At 40.0% G+C, this 16,491-nt stretch overlaps 1 protein-coding gene across 1 annotated transcript; it reads left to right on the top strand.

Annotated features, from left to right (window-relative positions):
* The first annotated feature begins 247 nt into the window (after nt 1–247).
* SDHA (succinate dehydrogenase complex flavoprotein subunit A) lies at nt 248–16,167 on the top strand. The gene is made up of 15 exons (XM_027679798.1): nt 248–334; nt 3,930–4,016; nt 4,317–4,478; nt 5,214–5,357; nt 5,490–5,654; nt 6,855–7,003; nt 8,133–8,257; nt 9,325–9,493; nt 10,042–10,237; nt 11,051–11,222; nt 12,553–12,671; nt 13,021–13,132; nt 14,220–14,350; nt 14,921–15,034; nt 15,817–16,167. The coding sequence occupies exons 1-15, from the start codon at nt 263–265 to the stop codon at nt 15,901–15,903; spliced, it is 2,004 nt and encodes a 667-aa protein (XP_027535599.1). The 5' UTR covers nt 248–262; the 3' UTR covers nt 15,904–16,167.
* The last annotated feature ends 324 nt before the right edge of the window (nt 16,168–16,491 follow it).

Below are 16,491 nucleotides of genomic sequence, written 5' to 3' on the forward strand. Positions count from 1 at the left end.
TGTGTGTTTTCTGTGTGGTTTTTTTTTGTTTTGTTTGTTTTTCTATGTACTCTGAAAACAGAAGCTGTTTAGGAACCTTTCCTCACGGAAGAGACACACCCGCAGGTTTTATCAAAGCAAACACGCAGCTGCCGGGTCGTATCCCTCAGGCGGCATCGAGCCCGTGACTTCATCCCCCCGCCCCCCGGCACAGTTGGTCTGTCCCGCCGAGCCTCGCGCTTGCGTTCTGCTCGCCCCCCTCCCCCCGTGCCCGCGGTGCGAGATGGCGGCGGCGGCGGCGGCTGCGCGGGGGCTGGCGAGGCGGTGGCTGCGCCCGGCGGCGGCTTCGCGGACGGTGAGTGCTTGTCCTTGTCTGTGCCCCCTGCCCGTGCCGCTGCCCGACCCTGGCCCTGCCCTTCTTCCGCCACCGGCGGCCCGACCCCGCCGGCTCCCCCGTGACCTTGACCCGCCTGGTGCCCCCGGCTTCCCCCCCTCGGCAGGCTCGGTCTCTGGTGCCTTTTTTGGAGCCGCGCCGACCTTGCTGCTCGTGTCCTGGAGGCAGGTTACTCCTGGAGGGAAGACCAGGGAGTATGTGGCTGTGGGCATGGCCGGGCCGCGCCTCCCGAGCGCCGTAGCCTGAGGCCGTGAGCGGAGTCCTGAGGGAATGAGGGAGGCAGCGGGAAAGGGATGTGCCGGGGAAAGGCCCTGGAGGGGCTTGGCAGGTGCAGCCTCAGCACCGGGGTAAAAAGGTCGCCGCAGGCTCCTTCTGTATCAGGAACAGTGTGGCCGGCAGGACCAGAGAAGTGATTCTTCCCCTCTACTTAGCGCTGGTGCGACCACACCTCGAATACTGTGTCCGGTTCTGGGCCCCTCAATTCAGGAAGGATATTGAGGCGCTGGAGCAGGTCCAGAGAAGGGCAGCGAAGCTGGTGAAGGGTCTGGAGCACAAGTCTGATGAGGATTGGCTGAGGGAGCTGGGATTGTTTAGCCTGGAAAAGAGGAAACTCAGGGGTGACCTTATCGCTCTCTACAACCACCTGAAAAGAAGTTGTGACCAGGTAGGGGTTGGTCTCTTCTCCCAGGTATCAAGCGATAGGATGAGATAATGTACTGTACCAGAGGAGGTTTAGGTTGGGCATTAGGAAAAATTTCTTCCCAGAAAAGGTGGTCAAACTTTGGAATGGGCCACCCAGGGAGGTGGTGGAGTCACCGCCCCGGAGGTGTTTGAGAAAAGACTGGATGGGGCACTTGGTGTTATGGTCTTGTTCACAGTGATGATATTTGGTTGCAGGTTGGTCTTGATGGTCTTAGAAGTCTTTTCCAACCTAACAGATTCTGTGATTCTGGACCTGCATAGGAAACCAGTGTATATCTGCATGTTGCTTGAAACTGGTTGGTGATTATGCCAGAAAGGGCTGCTGAGGCATCTGGTAGGTTTGTGTTAGCTGGGCTGTAAGCTGTAGGTCCTGAAGGAAGGTTTTTTCTTCTCCGTGGTGAGGTGGGAGTTTTCAGTTTCTTTCCCCTGTTCTCACCCTGTGTGTGTCCATAATGAGCTTAGGGTTACAAAAGAAAAACGTGTGGGAGAAAGACCTTGTAAATACAACTGTGCTTGTACCTGTCTTACAAAGCAAGTGCAGAAAATACAACCTGAGACAAGGAAAGGTTTAAAGAGTGTCTCTATGTTTTAGATGGCAGTGAGATAGCCCTGCTGGGACCTTTAATTTCATAAGGGCCACAATCTTCCCTGTAACATTACAGTTCAGGATTACTGTGATCAGTGTTTCCTTCAGATTTATTACAACATCTATTTCTGCTTTGTGGACTTTTGTTCAGGCTCATCCTAACAAAATTCAGTGGCAAGAGAAATTCTTATGTAAAGCTCTAACAAAACAATTGTATGTGGATGGGAATAGCAGTTCTGAAGACTTGTTTTGCAGAAGATTAGATGTGAAAAGAAAAGCAATCTGCTAAACAGTTATATATTTTTTGTTTTTTTTTTTTAATAATATACTTCCAGAGTTCTCTGATGCAAAATGTATTAGATAACTGTTGATAGTGACTTCAGAAAATAATAAGTGTTTAGAAAGTAAATCAGTTGCAAGGTATTGTGTCAGCATTCTGACTGGAGATTGCAGTAGACTGTATAGTCTGAGGGGAGGAAAAAAATGGTTCAATTTCTTTTGAGGCTTTAGAGCATAACCAGTTATGGTTTATTCCCTTCAGTCATTTGCACTTTCTTTAAGCAATACCAAGTATGTACAGATCTCTCTTTGTGTGCTGTCTTCACATACAGTTAAGATTTGGTTTGAATCACTTAATCCAATAACCGAATGTGTTGTGCACGTGCAAGAAATAATTTATTGCAGTGAAAGGAGCTGTACTTTTGCTGGAACAATGTTTTGGGAACAAGCAGGTAGTGACTGCTACAGAATGCATGGCTGCTGCATTTCGAGTGTGCGGTGTAGAGTTCTGTGGATCTCACTCCACGTGCACTCAGGCCTGTGAAAGCAGTTTTGCTGCAAAGAGGAGACGCCATTTCTGCTTGAACTGTGACTCGGGAAAGATGGTTTGCAGGTAAATTGTGTCTGATGCTTAGGTTTCATCTGGCTGTCAGTGGACTAGTTGATCTGATCTGTTTTTGCATGTGAATGAAAAATGTTAATAAAGAAGATTGATACAGAGGTTAAGATGGTCATGGAATTGCCCCAAGGCATGATAACAGAGCAGTGTTAAGATTGATCTTATTCTAAGATGACTGTAAAAACCAGAGATGTGTTAGCAAGTCTGAGTACACAGACTTGTGTAACCTGCTGTTATGCAAGAAGATAATTTGATGAAACTGGTATGAGAAATGACAAAACTAATTTGAGGAAAGTGTTCTGTAGTTCATGTAAGAGATGAACAAAGAGGTGGACATTTGGAAGTGATGAGGACGGAAGAGCTGCTTGGTAGCGTATTGTAGGGTGATGGAACTATGAATGTAACAGTTGCTGGAAAAGACAGATATCACTCCAGTGCATTTTAGGATATATTTCAAATAGGGAAGTGCTGATGTCGCTGGGCGGGTGACTAGTATGGCTTTGTGGTGCTCTTCTCAGCAATCATACATGCTGTTTTAGGTGTGTTTTTTGGGCTGGGTAAAGAAGGAATACCAGGTTCCAATGTGTTGGAAAGGAGGAGACTGAAATTCTAGTTGTTTTAATCTGTCGAAGCAAAGACTGAGTACTGAGTAGGTGTGGGTGCTTTTGGTTTGGTTTGCTTTTGAATATGTCAGGGGAGAGGGAATGACATTGCAGAAGGGTAAAACTCATACCCCTGTGCTTCATTTAAGTATTAATAAATGTTTTTAAGTGGGTCACTAATTTAATAAGAGCTTGAGAAAAGAGAAATATCTCTGACTTTTGAAGAAATGCTTAGCTGGAACAGCATTCCCTACAACCTATTTTTTTCAGTCTTCATTATTCTGACTACCTGAAATAATTCAAATTATGATGATTGCTCAATGTGAGAGGTATTTTCCGTTACTTCCTGTGGTTCCTGTAATACTGTCTTCATCTTTGCTTAATTATGAAAAAAGATGGAAGAAATCTGCAGCATTATTTACAAACATATTCTTCTGTTGGTGCTACCTTGGATAGGTCTGAGAGACTGGTCACTGTTAGTGAAGTACATAACGGAAAGTCTGTGACATCCTGTTAATTGCAGGGTGTTCTCTCATCCAGTCAAAACTTAATACTTTCCTGCTTTTTATTCTCAGTGTGATCATAGAAAGCTAGAACTTCATTGCATGTAGCTCTAAAATGTATTCATACAATTCATACAATAGTCTTATGTGCATGGTATCAGTGGTAAGTGAAAATTTGTTATGAACGTAGGGTACCTGAGAATGCCCAAAGTCATCCTTGTGGAAACATTTGTTCTATAACAGTTGTCTTGGGTTCTTTCCGCAGTGGCCAGCAGCATGCCAGATTCCTGCACGCAACTTACACTTCACAGTCTATGGAAAGAAAAACGCTTCTACGAAGGTTTCTGATTCGGTAGGTTTGTAGTTTTTATATCATGTGTAACAGATTAAGTAATATACCTAATGCTTGAGAGCATGTAACAGCCAGGTACTTGGCTTCTAGTGGAGTGTTGTGTTCAAGTACATAGTGAGACTGAGTTGCTGAAATGCCTGCCTTTTTTTAATGATTTTCACCCAAGAGTGTATAACAGATGTAGCAATTGCTGCAAGAGTCTATGAAGAACATTAAACTTATACTGCTTGTGTTTCTATGAAACTTGTTTGATCTAGCTTGAACTATTTGTGATCATAACAAATTGATTTATTTTTCTAGATTTCTACACAATACCCCGTAGTGGACCATGAATTTGATGCAGTTGTTGTGGGTGCGGGAGGAGCAGGTCTGCGGGCTGCGTTTGGTTTGTCAGAAGCTGGATTTAATACAGCCTGTGTTACCAAGCTGTTTCCCACCCGATCTCATACAGTTGCTGCACAGGTGAGAAATGATGTAGAACAAATGTTTAAAAAATGCTTGCTGTCAGAAAGCTGATTTGGATATAGAATCATAGAATGGTTGGGGTAGGAAGGGACCTTAAAGATTATCCAGTTCCAACACCTGTGCCATGGGCAGCAGTGCCACCCACTAGATGAGGTTGCTCGGAACCCCACCCAAACATCATGTTTCAAGGCCACATTTCTATTTATAAATATTGCATATTTAGTTGAAACTTTCGTGGAGGGCAGTATATCGTAGAATCACAGAATCATTAAGGTTGGAAAAGACCTCCAAGATCACAGAGTCCAACCATTATCTGAACACTGCCAAAGTTTAGGTAACAGGTACTTTTCAGTGTCTTTCCAACCTAATGACATTGCAAGACACATTTTTTTATCTCCCTTTCAGTTGTTCTTATAATTTTTATTTCCTCACTTATGTATTAATTTCACCATACTGCCTCTTTTTTCTTCCCCTTTCTAAAGATTTTCAAAATGCAGTGTTGCTTTTGTGTAAGTTTGTGATTTGCTGTGTTTCACAAAACAGCAAGATGAGCCACTGTGAAACTTGAGAAATTTCAGGTTTTTCAGAGCCACAGGAAATCTGACTTTACTGTATTTCATGTACACAGATGCGTAAGTGGTGTGTGATTTTTTTTTTTAATAGAAATGAGATAAACCTACTAAAGCTGTATTTTAGTAATGTAATTCTAGGCAAATGGATTTTCATTTTCAGGGAGGGATCAATGCTGCTCTGGGAAACATGGAGGATGACAACTGGAGGTGGCATTTCTATGACACAGTGAAAGGGTCCGATTGGCTGGGTGATCAGGATGCCATACACTACATGACTGAGCAAGCCCCAGCTGCGGTGATAGAGGTGAGACCCACTGGAATTGATGTCGGTTGTAGTTATTTATAACATAGGCCAACTCCCAAGGAAATCTCCTTAAAATAACTGGTTGGATTGTTATGCACAAGAGCTTCTGATGCTTCTATTTGGGTTCAACAGCTGGAAAATTATGGCATGCCGTTCAGCAGAACTGAAGAAGGAAAAATCTATCAGCGTGCATTTGGTGGACAGAGTCTTCAGTTTGGAAAAGGAGGACAGGCTCACAGATGCTGTTGTGTTGCAGACAGGACAGGACACTCTCTCTTACATACTCTGTATGGCAGGGTAAGCAGTGGTGAAGTAAAGTTGGTTTGGGTTTCTGCATTTACAGTTAATGATTTTTTTTCCCTTTTTTCCCCTAGAATTTGAAAAAAAAATCAAACCCAAAACCAAACAAAACCTGTAGCTGTTCACATATGAATGAGGAATCCAGAGGAATGGCTTATAACAGTTCTGGGTTTCCTTCCTTTGTGAGGCAGTGTGGAAGGATATAGCCTAGGCGATGCTTGCTTTTTGTCAGGAGTAAGCAGAAACAGAATAAATGGAAAGATTGTAAATATAATGGCTTTCATGAAGACAATGGATGTTAATTAATGTACACTGTTAGCTTTGTGTTCTGGAGTAGTTCTGCACTCTTAGTGCTTTCGTGTCTCTTGATAGACCCAAAGAGAATTTATGTAAATTTTCCCCCAAAAAACTGTTTTTTCAAAACATTTGAGACAGCAGCATTGAGGAGCTCTGAAAAGAAGTACAAGACAGCATTGTCTTTCTCTGTTACTCAAATGGGGAGGAGGGGAAGTTGAGGTGTAGCTGGATTAAGGCCCACTGTGCAGTTCTGAGCTTGCTCTATGGCAAGTAAGTGACTAGTGTTCCAGCATTTCTGCCTATTAATTCTACAGACCATAATTGAAGAAAGTTCTGGTTGTTTGAAAATCGTAGTGAGCTGCTTGAAACCTGAAATTACCTAGTACCTACTGTCTTTTATTTACTTGGCAGCTAATTGCACTCCTTCAGGTTTGCACTGTGTGTGTGGCTGCAATTCAAATGCTCAGTGCTGCCAAACATTGCTCTGATCCTCGAGGGCACGAAAAAATGTTTGACTTGGTGCCTGCTGCTTCTGCTGCTGTAATAGGCTCCCAGAGATATATTCCATTCCTCCTGGAGAGCTTAAGTACAACGTGCTTGTACGTGTATCCAGCACTGCAGCTGGGTAGCCTGTTGCCAAATGTAGAGGTGAAATAACAAATCTGCTGGCTAGCTATGGCTTCTCAGAATTAAGTGACTTGGTAGTTACCTGTGTTTTTCTAAGCTAGAATAGATTAATTAGCAATTTTTTTATAAATATTTGAGTGCAAACAGTCTTCCCTGAGAGTTGGTGGGTGGTGTTTGCTATACTGGAACAGCCCACACACATTGACAGTTTTGAAGAGAGGTTACTTAACTGTCTCAGTTTTTCTTAAAGTTCCCTTCTTAATTTTCCCCCAGTCCCTACGATATGATACAAGCTACTTTGTTGAATATTTTGCCTTGGACCTACTTATGGAGAATGGAGAATGTCGTGGTGTTATTGCCCTGTGCATAGAAGATGGCACCATACATCGTTTTAGGGCAAAGAACACGGTCATTGCCACTGGGTAATGTAACATTTGTGGTGAGGGACAGAAATTTGGGAGTGTTGGAAGTCTGTGTGTTTGTGCATGTATTTGAATCCACAGTGTGGAGGGGACACGTTGTAGGTTCATTCCCTCCACCCCAAAAGCAATATAACTGAATTCAGTCATTCCCTCTGAAAGAAGGCATGTACTAATTTTGTGACCAAGTATAAATTTGGTATGAGATCTAACTTTGAGTTCTAGAACACTGACATAAACTAGGAAGAGTGGTATGTGTGATTAAACTGGTCTTTGATTTTTAAAACTTGCTGTTTAAAGCAGATATTGTTGCAATGCTACAAACGTGTGTATATCTGTAGAGTCTCAAATTTCCTTTAGAAAACAGCTTTTGTCAAAATTCTGAAGAATCTATGACTTTAAGATGTTACCACTGTAGTTCTAGCTGTTCTAGGATGAAATTAGCAGAATATGAGTGTAACTTAAGATTACTTGGTTGCAAAGTTTGTTTATGTTTATTATAGTGCTATATGCATTAGTCTTTTGCTGCTTACGGCTCATACTTGTGTACTTTGAGGTACATACAATATGTACATTGATATTTCTTTTGAGAGTTTGTCCTGAACTTTGGCTTATTGGCAGTTCTCAATACCATTGGAGGCTAACCTAGTTTTCAGCGTAAGAATTCATGTTTAATACCTAGAAAACTATGTTTTTAAATATAGGAATATAAAGTTAGGAGCCATATTGAGAATATAAACCATTGTTATATGCAATTTTTTATGAAACTGCTAGTAATAGTTTGAATTAAGTTGAGTGGTACTGGATTGATAGAATTTCCTGAAATAACTTGGGTTTTTTTGCTGGCAGAAAGGCTTCTGATATTACCCTAACTAGCCTGCTTTGGAATTGGTATTCTTTTTTTCTGACCTTCTGTCACCAGCCATTTTCAAATATGGTTGAGCATAACAGGGCAATACCAGTTTTGTTTTCTTTTGGTTGAACTTAGTGCAGGAGATGGCAAACCTTATGCATTTTGCTTATTAACCCTTTACTCTATTTCCACTGTTATACAAATAGCATAATTGAGGATATGTTCTGGTGATGTTTTAATTTTTCCTTCGCTGATTCTGTTACCTTTTGTATTCCGTAGTGGATACGGCCGCACTTACTTCAGTTGTACATCTGCTCATACTAGTACGGGTGATGGCACTGCAATGGTCACACGAGCTGGGCTTCCTTGCCAGGACTTAGAATTCGTTCAGTTTCACCCTACAGGTACAGAATATGAAATAATACTCACAAACACTATTTTTAATGAGTTGAAGAAAACAACAGGCTTTTCTTTGCTTTAAAATGTGCTCAAGTCAGTTTGCACTCTTCTGCAGCACTTCATTAGTTGTTTGAGAGGTGTTTAGATTTGTCTAGACTCCTGTTGAATATAAATCTGAGAGTCAGACTTATAGTGTGAGAAAGGTCTCAGCTGTTCCAATTTAAAGACCAGTGTTAAATATCTTGAGGTACTGTCTTTACTAACAGGTTTTATGAATTCAAAACTGAAACCACTTAACCTCTTAAACTTATGTCTCCTTTGTCTTTAATATTTTAACAGTTAAGGTACATATTTAGAACTGTAGTTTTATAGCACAGAATCAGTATCTAAACTGTGAACAATGATTGCAAACTAGATTTCTTTTGTAGCTGATTAAATGCTTTGTTTTAACTTGTGGGGCTTTTTTAACTGTTTGCTTAATTTTACAGTCATAGAGATCCAATGTTCATTTGACTGACTTAAGGTTTTTCCAGTTAAAGAAGCTTCATTGGTTGTGTGATAATTCTGTAGCTTTTAAGATAATTATCAAGTGCATGAGTTGGTTTGTGTTTTTATTTTCTGTGATGACCAGTGCTGAAGGCTAACAGATGGGTCTTCCTTCTCTAGAGGAAAAGAAAACCGAGTAAGCTTTGATATTCCACGCAATTTGAAGTCAGCCTTTACTGCTTTAGCACAGGAGAAGAGGAAACGAAAATAAGCAAATAATTGTAAAATTCTCCTTGCACATTGATGGGTGCAGATCACTTCCAGTTTTAATATTTTAAATACTGTGGGTGTTCCAAATCAACTTACTTACCTTTCAGGAAGAGTGTTTGAAAGGAATAACAACACTTGTTTCTATGTAGTCCTGGGGGGGACAGCTCCTAGTGGTATATTTAGGGTGGAATGAAATCTGCCCCTCTGACTTACTTGCATTATTATTAGGTAGATCTTGTTTATTCAGTATTTGTCATCCTGATTGTGAAGCTGTGTAGGAAATATCTGATTTGATGGTATTTTCTTTGTTGAACAGGTATCTATGGGGCTGGCTGCCTTATAACGGAAGGGTGTCGTGGAGAGGGAGGTATTCTAATTAACAGTCAAGGTGAAAGATTCATGGAGAGATATGCACCTGTTGCTAAGGATCTGGCTTCCAGGGATGTAGTGTCTCGTTCTATGACCATAGAAATCCGTGAAGGAAGGTTAGTTACATACTCTTAACAAAGCTGCAGAATAAATACTCAATCGTGCTAGACTGTATGCGGTGCAATAGTTCATTTGATAAGCACATGATAATTTGTGAGAGTGAGCTTTAATAAGTGTTAGCTGATCTTGTGTAAGGCTGAAATTTTTCTTGTTAATTCCTAATGATACTGAAAGAAAACAGAAGATGTTAGGAGTCTCCTGTTTGAATTTGATGTGTCTAGAGACAATTGCTCTTAATGTATTTGCTCTTTGGTGCTCTATTCTCTTCACTAATTATCTTCAATTTGTACATATTTCTGCAGAGATATAGTGGTTTAAAGTCTTAAAGAGTGTGAATTATTATGAAGAGAAAGCTGAGAGTTGGGAAATGGTCTTAATTCTGCCAAGTGCAAGAGTCTTATTAATAACCTAGATATTAATTTTTGTCAGATAACATTTCAAAAAAAAATTATTTATTTTCATAAGCAAAACAAACTGGATTAGAAATGTTACTAGTGTTTGTAAATTCCTGTTATGTATTCCAATGTTGCCCTTTTTTTGGTAGGGGTTGTGGTCCTGAAAAAGACCATGTATACTTGCAGTTGCACCACTTGCCACCGCAGCAGCTAGCAACCCGTCTCCCAGGGATTTCGGAAACAGCTATGATATTTGCTGGAGTTGATGTCACTAAAGAGCCTATCCCTGTTCTGCCTACTGTGCATTATAACATGGGAGGTATACCTACTAACTACAAAGGACAGGTAAGTAATATACATCACTTTAGTTTGTTTTTTTTTATCATCATTGTAATAGGAAATTATTTTCCAAATATAAAAGCATTAAGAATGTTTTTCATAAATGTAAGGATGATTAATACCATTATTAATAGTAATATAATGATGATGTCAGAATACTTCAAACACACAATCTGGTTTGTTTTTAAAAATAACCTGAAAACCATATTCCAGTCCATCTGGAGAGGTAGGAGTTCCAAGAAACATCTAAAATGAAATTACTGTCACATCTGACAAAAATTCTCTGTTTATCAAGTTGAGGATAGTATAGTTGAACACTGATCAAACTAGAGCTCTATTGCAATCTATAACTTGAGCTAATGTGTGTTAATTCTCTGTAGTTCATGTGATCTAAACACTAATGTAGATTCCTCCAACTGACATGAGTTAGAAGTCAATGTGATCATGTCAGCTAAATTCTTCTGTTCGTGTATGGTACTTGTTAAATTTTATTGTAAAATGTAGCCTTAGAAATGTGTGAGGATCAGACTATTCCTGTGCATTTCCAACTTGCTGCAGAATTGTGGGGAAACAGGGCCATGTACTCTTCATAAGCGTGCATAAAGAAATATTTGGTTTTAGTTCCATCTGCTGTATAGTATCACTACTTACCCTTTAGAACTAAGATAATTATGGGTTTAGAGTTGGAGAAAACTTAAGGTTACTGTGTTTCATCCTTGCACTCACATGACCTTTGCACATGACCTTTGCAAATAAGGAGATTTGCAATTTTATAAATTGTTTGAAAAATGAGTATTAATTGTGTGTCTGAAATGACAGGTGATTACACATGTGAATGGTGAGGATAAAGTGGTACCTGGTTTATATGCTTGTGGGGAAGCAGCCTCTGCATCTGTCCATGGCGCAAATAGACTTGGAGCAAACTCACTTCTGGATTTGGTGGTCTTTGGTCGTGCCTGTGCCCTTACTATTGCAAATACATGCAAGCCTGGTAAGTCTCACTTTTTTAGAGAGGTTTGCCTTTATGATTTTATTTCTGCCCAACAAAGAGTTGTTGCTACCTGAATCAAATTTAGAATGATAGACATAGGCTCTTATTTGTTAGAAAAGGAAGAAATCAGTGTTTATGCTTTTTATAGGCATGTTCTTTGCTGTGAAAATATTTTGACATTAACATTTGCTTTGTAAGTTGATCCTTTTAAAACTAGAATTGGGTCAGTGCTATTGGCAAAAACAGTTGGTTTTTTTTCACAAATTAAAACAGAACACTGAATGCGAAGACTGACTTCGCTACATCCTGCACTGTCTTCTATGTCAAAATATAGTCTGTCTTACACTTGGGACTTTTGTATAGTGGAATTTGCTGCCACTTTGCTGATTTATAAGAAGAACTTACATGCAAGTGATAAGAGATAGATACTAAACATCTCATTCCCTGATAAGATTTAATATTCCCTGCTGAATATTAAATATTTTTAAATAATCTGGTTCAGCAACAGTTACTGAGCTGAAAAAACAAACAACTCCCCCAACCCCCAACAAAATACTGTTAGTGGCAGTTATACTGCCAGAGCAGCTGAATTCCAGCAGTCATCATCTATTTTCTCATTGCTTAATGTCCAAAATAGTAAGACTGATTGTTTTTTCAGTCTGACTGCACGAGGTGCAGAGTGATGGTTCCTCTTGGTATTGGCTTAGATCTTGTGGTATTTCTTGTTTGGCTTTGTGCCAAAGTTTATTTGAATCCGTCTGTGGCTCCTTAGAGTTTGAAATTGTAGAAAGGGTTTTATTAGTCTGAACGCAAAGCTACACGTGAAGTGAACTGTGCTGGTAAGATGCTGTGTTTGGTTTGTTACCCAGTAACACGTGGGTTCCAGTATTAGAGCTAAGAAGCAGAGCTCATGTAACTGCCAAGCTTATGGACCTGTACTGGTCTCTTAACAGATCCAAGGAAAGGTGGGAGGTTTGGGAGTGAGGAGACAAGGAAAGTATAGGAAAAGGTGTTAAGGACCACAAGCTTATTCCATAGTTTGGAAGAATTTTGATAGGTGTTGCTTCTAAGGAATGAACAGCAGAATTTAGCCAAACCTATAAGATCTCTAGGAATTGTCATAGTAAAGAATGGGATTCATATGTTCCTCTGTGAACTTTATTTTTGTGTGGATACTCTTGGTGGGAGTTCAGGAAAGTTACAATTAATGTGTACCTCAGAGGAAGCAAACATATGATGTTTTAGTCAAATCTTTCAGTTGTTAGTCTATGAAACTGCCAGAAACGAAAGCCAAGCCAAACTACTAAACTTACTGAAACTTTCTTATTAGGAGAACCAGTTCCCCCCATTAAACCAAATGCTGGTGAAGAGTCAGTTGCTAATCTTGACAAATTAAGGTTTGCTAACGGGAGCATAAGAACTTCAGAAGTGCGACTTAACATGCAGAAGGTAAGCCTGGTGGAGCTCTCAAGTACAGGGTGGGAGAAGCTGCAAGCAACAGTGGGGTTTGGTCACTTTGCAAAGTGCACTTCAGGATTTGCTTTGCAGAAGTAAAAAGTGTGTGATAAGATTGTCTGTGTGCAGCAAAGGTTGTATGTCTTCTGTTAATTTCTTCTTCCCTTCATGGTCATTCCTCTTGTGTGGTTTACGTGCTGTATAATAGAGTGGGGTTTCATTTGTTTGGGGTGAATAGAAGAATGGAGTCAAACCAGCTCTGTAGCAAACCCTGTTGGAGCTAAGGAAGTTACATGGGTTTGCATGCAGCATATCAAACTGATTTTGTTTTATTGTGTTGCAGGCAATGCAAAACCATGCTGCCGTATTCCGTACTGGTTCTGTACTCCAAGAAGGCTGTGAAAAACTTAGTCAAATTTATAGTGATCTGGCTCATCTAAAGACTTTTGACAGAGGTAATTTGATAGCAAAGAATACACCTTGGCCAGAGTACTCTCTGGGAAAAGTGTTGGTGTTTGGGGTTTTTGTCCTATAAACTTTATGTATTTCTTGAAACTTTGGCTGAAGACTTTGACCATTTTGAATCTTTCAAAATATTTTGTAGAGCCCTACTTACTAAACGTGGTAATCAGTAAAATACTTGATCTTATTGGTCATTTTCTGGTTGCATAATCTTTCAAAGAAGCAGAGACTGAAACTGGATTTAACTGTGTGAGGTACAAACTGCTCTTCTCTCAGAACATGAGGTGAAGTTGTTCTAATATTAAGATGAATGATGAACTTCATTAGTATCTTCTGAAAAGGCCAGGGAGTTGCAAGACTGTTCATAGACTTAACACTCAGTTTTCATTCTTCATCTGAGCAGATCACAGTGAATGCAGATGCTGCCATGTCTGGCAGTGTATCTTAAGAGAACTTGGTTATTTAAGTACAACTGATGATGTACCTTTTGTTCACTCACATGTATTTCTCTTCAACAAATGCTGTTGGACATGTTTTCTAACACTAAAAATAGAACTGGGTTTCTTGGACAGCTCTTGCTAAGCATCAAGAAAAGTTAAAATAGCTTAGAATGGAGATACATTTGTGAAAGTGAACTTGAGTCCATCTTGAAGAACCTTGTATGACTAGCAGGATTTATTTTCCTCTCTCAGACAGTCAGGAAGGAAGGGAAAGCCCTGTTGTGTGGATCTACTAGGGTATACTTAAAGAGCTGTCATCTAGTCAGATCTTAGGGTCTGAAATGAGGTATGGGGGCTGAGTTGCAGGCAAGAATCTATGGTGTAATTTTGTTTCAGTAGTACACATGCAACAGGGACTGGTAGAACTCTAATTTTTCCAAGATTCATAATGATTGTTAGGGTGTTGGAGTCATTCCTGAGCTTTGCAGGCAATGTGAGTAATTTAGTGTTGTGGAGTACTGTGGCTGCAGTATGTAGAGCTTTGGGTAGCTCAATTCTAAGTATCAGCAATAGAACAGAAGTAAATTGAGGAATGACTTGTCTGTAGACCATTTTCCATAGTATTTTAATATTTTACTAGGTATTGTGTGGAACACTGACTTGGTGGAGACCCTCGAACTGCAAAACCTGATGCTTTGTGCTCTACAAACCATTTATGGTGCTGAGGCTCGCAAAGAGTCCCGGGGTGCCCATGCCAGAGAGGATTATAAGGTATAAATATTTTCTGTGACCTGCATGTAGGATTGAATTTCCTTGTTATGTGTCCTCAGATGGATTATTTTAAATTTGTAATTTTTTCTAAGTACAGTCTTCAGTGTTATGATTAGTGTAGTATTTGTTTGAGGTCCCATCTGTTCTGCTTTATCTATTCTTATCTGTTATATATAAAATGACCAATATATGCAACACTGGGCAACAGTCTTGAGAAGAGTTGTTCAGTGTCTGCATCTGAATGATTAGAGACCTCTATAGCTCTCTACAGTAATACAGAGGACTTTATAGTAATATAGTAGGACTGTAGTAATAACATTATGAATGCATAAACAGGGCATACATAAACTTGCATACACAGAATAACTGTCCTATGCAAGGGAAGTTACCTTAAAGCCCTTGTTAAGCCTGAGGATTTAAAATTGGACACGAGCAGTGTTAAGATAAAGCTTGCTGTCTGCTGGGAGACACATTGTGTTACAGTTGTAATTGAAGTGCAACTAATTGTGTGGTTTTAAAGTGATCTGCAGATATAACTTCTGGCCAAAACTAACCTAATTTTCTTCTTAGTTACGGGTAGATGAGTTTGACTATTCTAAGCCACTCCAAGGCCAACAGCGAAAGCCATTTGAAGAGCACTGGAGAAAGCACACCCTTTCATATGTGGATATCCCATCTGGGAAGGTACATGATGCTTGAGGGTCTTTTTTGCTGTCAACAGACAGCTGCTTGCATAGACAGCTTTTGTAATGATGATAATACTGTCACAAAACTTACTCTGTTGCTGAGTGACTTTGCTATTTGAGCTGGAATTGTGTTTCCCCTTGTGTCAGGCTAGTTCAAAAGCTTTTCTTTTCTAATGGTGACAAAACCTGTTGTTGGTGTTTAGCATAGTGGCTTTATGGTATTTCAAAGATAGAACTGAATTGTGACCGTATAGAAGTCTTGACCTTTGGGGGTTTTTTTTGTATCTCATGCTCTGAATCCTCTTAATTTCCTCTCCAGCCAGTTTTAACTTCCTTGAAGCTAGTTTGGGGACAAGTGAGAACACTTCACTTCCTGAATAGCTGCTGAGAATAGAAAGAAACACAGTTCTGTCTCCTAACTGATCCCATTGGGTTCTCGTCTTCAGGGCTTTCCTAGATGAAAGAATTAGGAGCTAGCAGTCTTAGCCAAAAGTTTACTTTTGTTCAAAGGCCTTTTTAAAGTCAGTCTTCTGATACCATTTCTGGTCAGGCTTTGCTTTTAAGGAATTTAGTTAGTGGTAACGTGATGGAACTTTTAATGTTCCTCCTAGGTTACAAACTGTTCATTTTCTATGGAAGGAAAGTAATGGAGAAATTAGCTTAACATCCATGAAGTCGTTCTGTTATCTATGTTATTTGGCCATTCCTGTTAGCTAGGCTGTCTTGTTTAGATGCAGGACGTTTGTTTGTCCTAAAGTTGTTTTTTCCCTTTTACTTCAGGTTACCTTGAAATACAGACCTGTGATCGACAGAACTTTGAATGAGGAAGACTGCCAGACCGTCCCGCCTGCGATCCGCTCCTACTAGTAACTTGCATTTCACTTGAAGCCCTCTCCCAGAGGGGGCCAGTGTACATAAGCATAGCACAAGCAAAACAAAACAATGTTATTACTAGCAATGAATGGAAAATACTGACTAAACATTTCTCCAGCTTGTATTCTGCTGTGGCTTATTGTGCAATTATTAAAAATAGAACGCAGGACAGCTTATGTTCTTTCACCCATCTGTCAAAACTGACAGGGAAAACACAAAATGTGTCTAAATAAAGTCATTGCAAGTCTTGTATTCGTATTTGTTTGAATATGCTGAGATATATATATATATATATATAATTACAGTGCTTTTATCGTGAATGTATAGTTAATTTCCATGCTTTAAGAACAAGAAAGGTTGATGCCTGGTGACAGGACAAGGGGCAATGGGCACAAACAGAAGCACAGGAAGTTCCATCTGAATATGAAGACAAACTTCTTTACATGGTCAGTGGCAGAACACTGGAGCGGGCTGCTCAGAGAGGTTGTGGAGTCTCCTTCTCTGGAGAAGTGAAAAGCCTGCCTGGATATGATGCTTCAGATGAACCTGCTTTAGCAGGGAGGTTGGGCTAGATGGCCTCCA

The sequence above is a fragment of the Neopelma chrysocephalum genome, unplaced genomic scaffold (genome assembly GCF_003984885.1).
Source record: "Neopelma chrysocephalum unplaced genomic scaffold, ASM398488v2 Primary Assembly neopelma1_22b, whole genome shotgun sequence".
In the NCBI taxonomy this organism is placed as follows: Eukaryota; Metazoa; Chordata; class Aves; order Passeriformes; family Pipridae; genus Neopelma; species Neopelma chrysocephalum.

Excerpts from the sequence above, each read along its gene's own strand:
- SDHA (XM_027679798.1), top strand. The coding sequence starts at position 263 with ATGGCGGCGGCGGCGGCGGCTGCGCGGGGGCTGGCGAGGCGGTGGCTG. Across the intron at positions 335-3,929 it reads CGGCGGCGGCTTCGCGGACG|TGGCCAGCAGCATGCCAGAT; the intron begins GTGAGTGCTTGT and ends TTCTTTCCGCAG. Across the intron at positions 13,133-14,219 it reads TCTAAAGACTTTTGACAGAG|GTATTGTGTGGAACACTGAC; the intron begins GTAATTTGATAG and ends ATATTTTACTAG.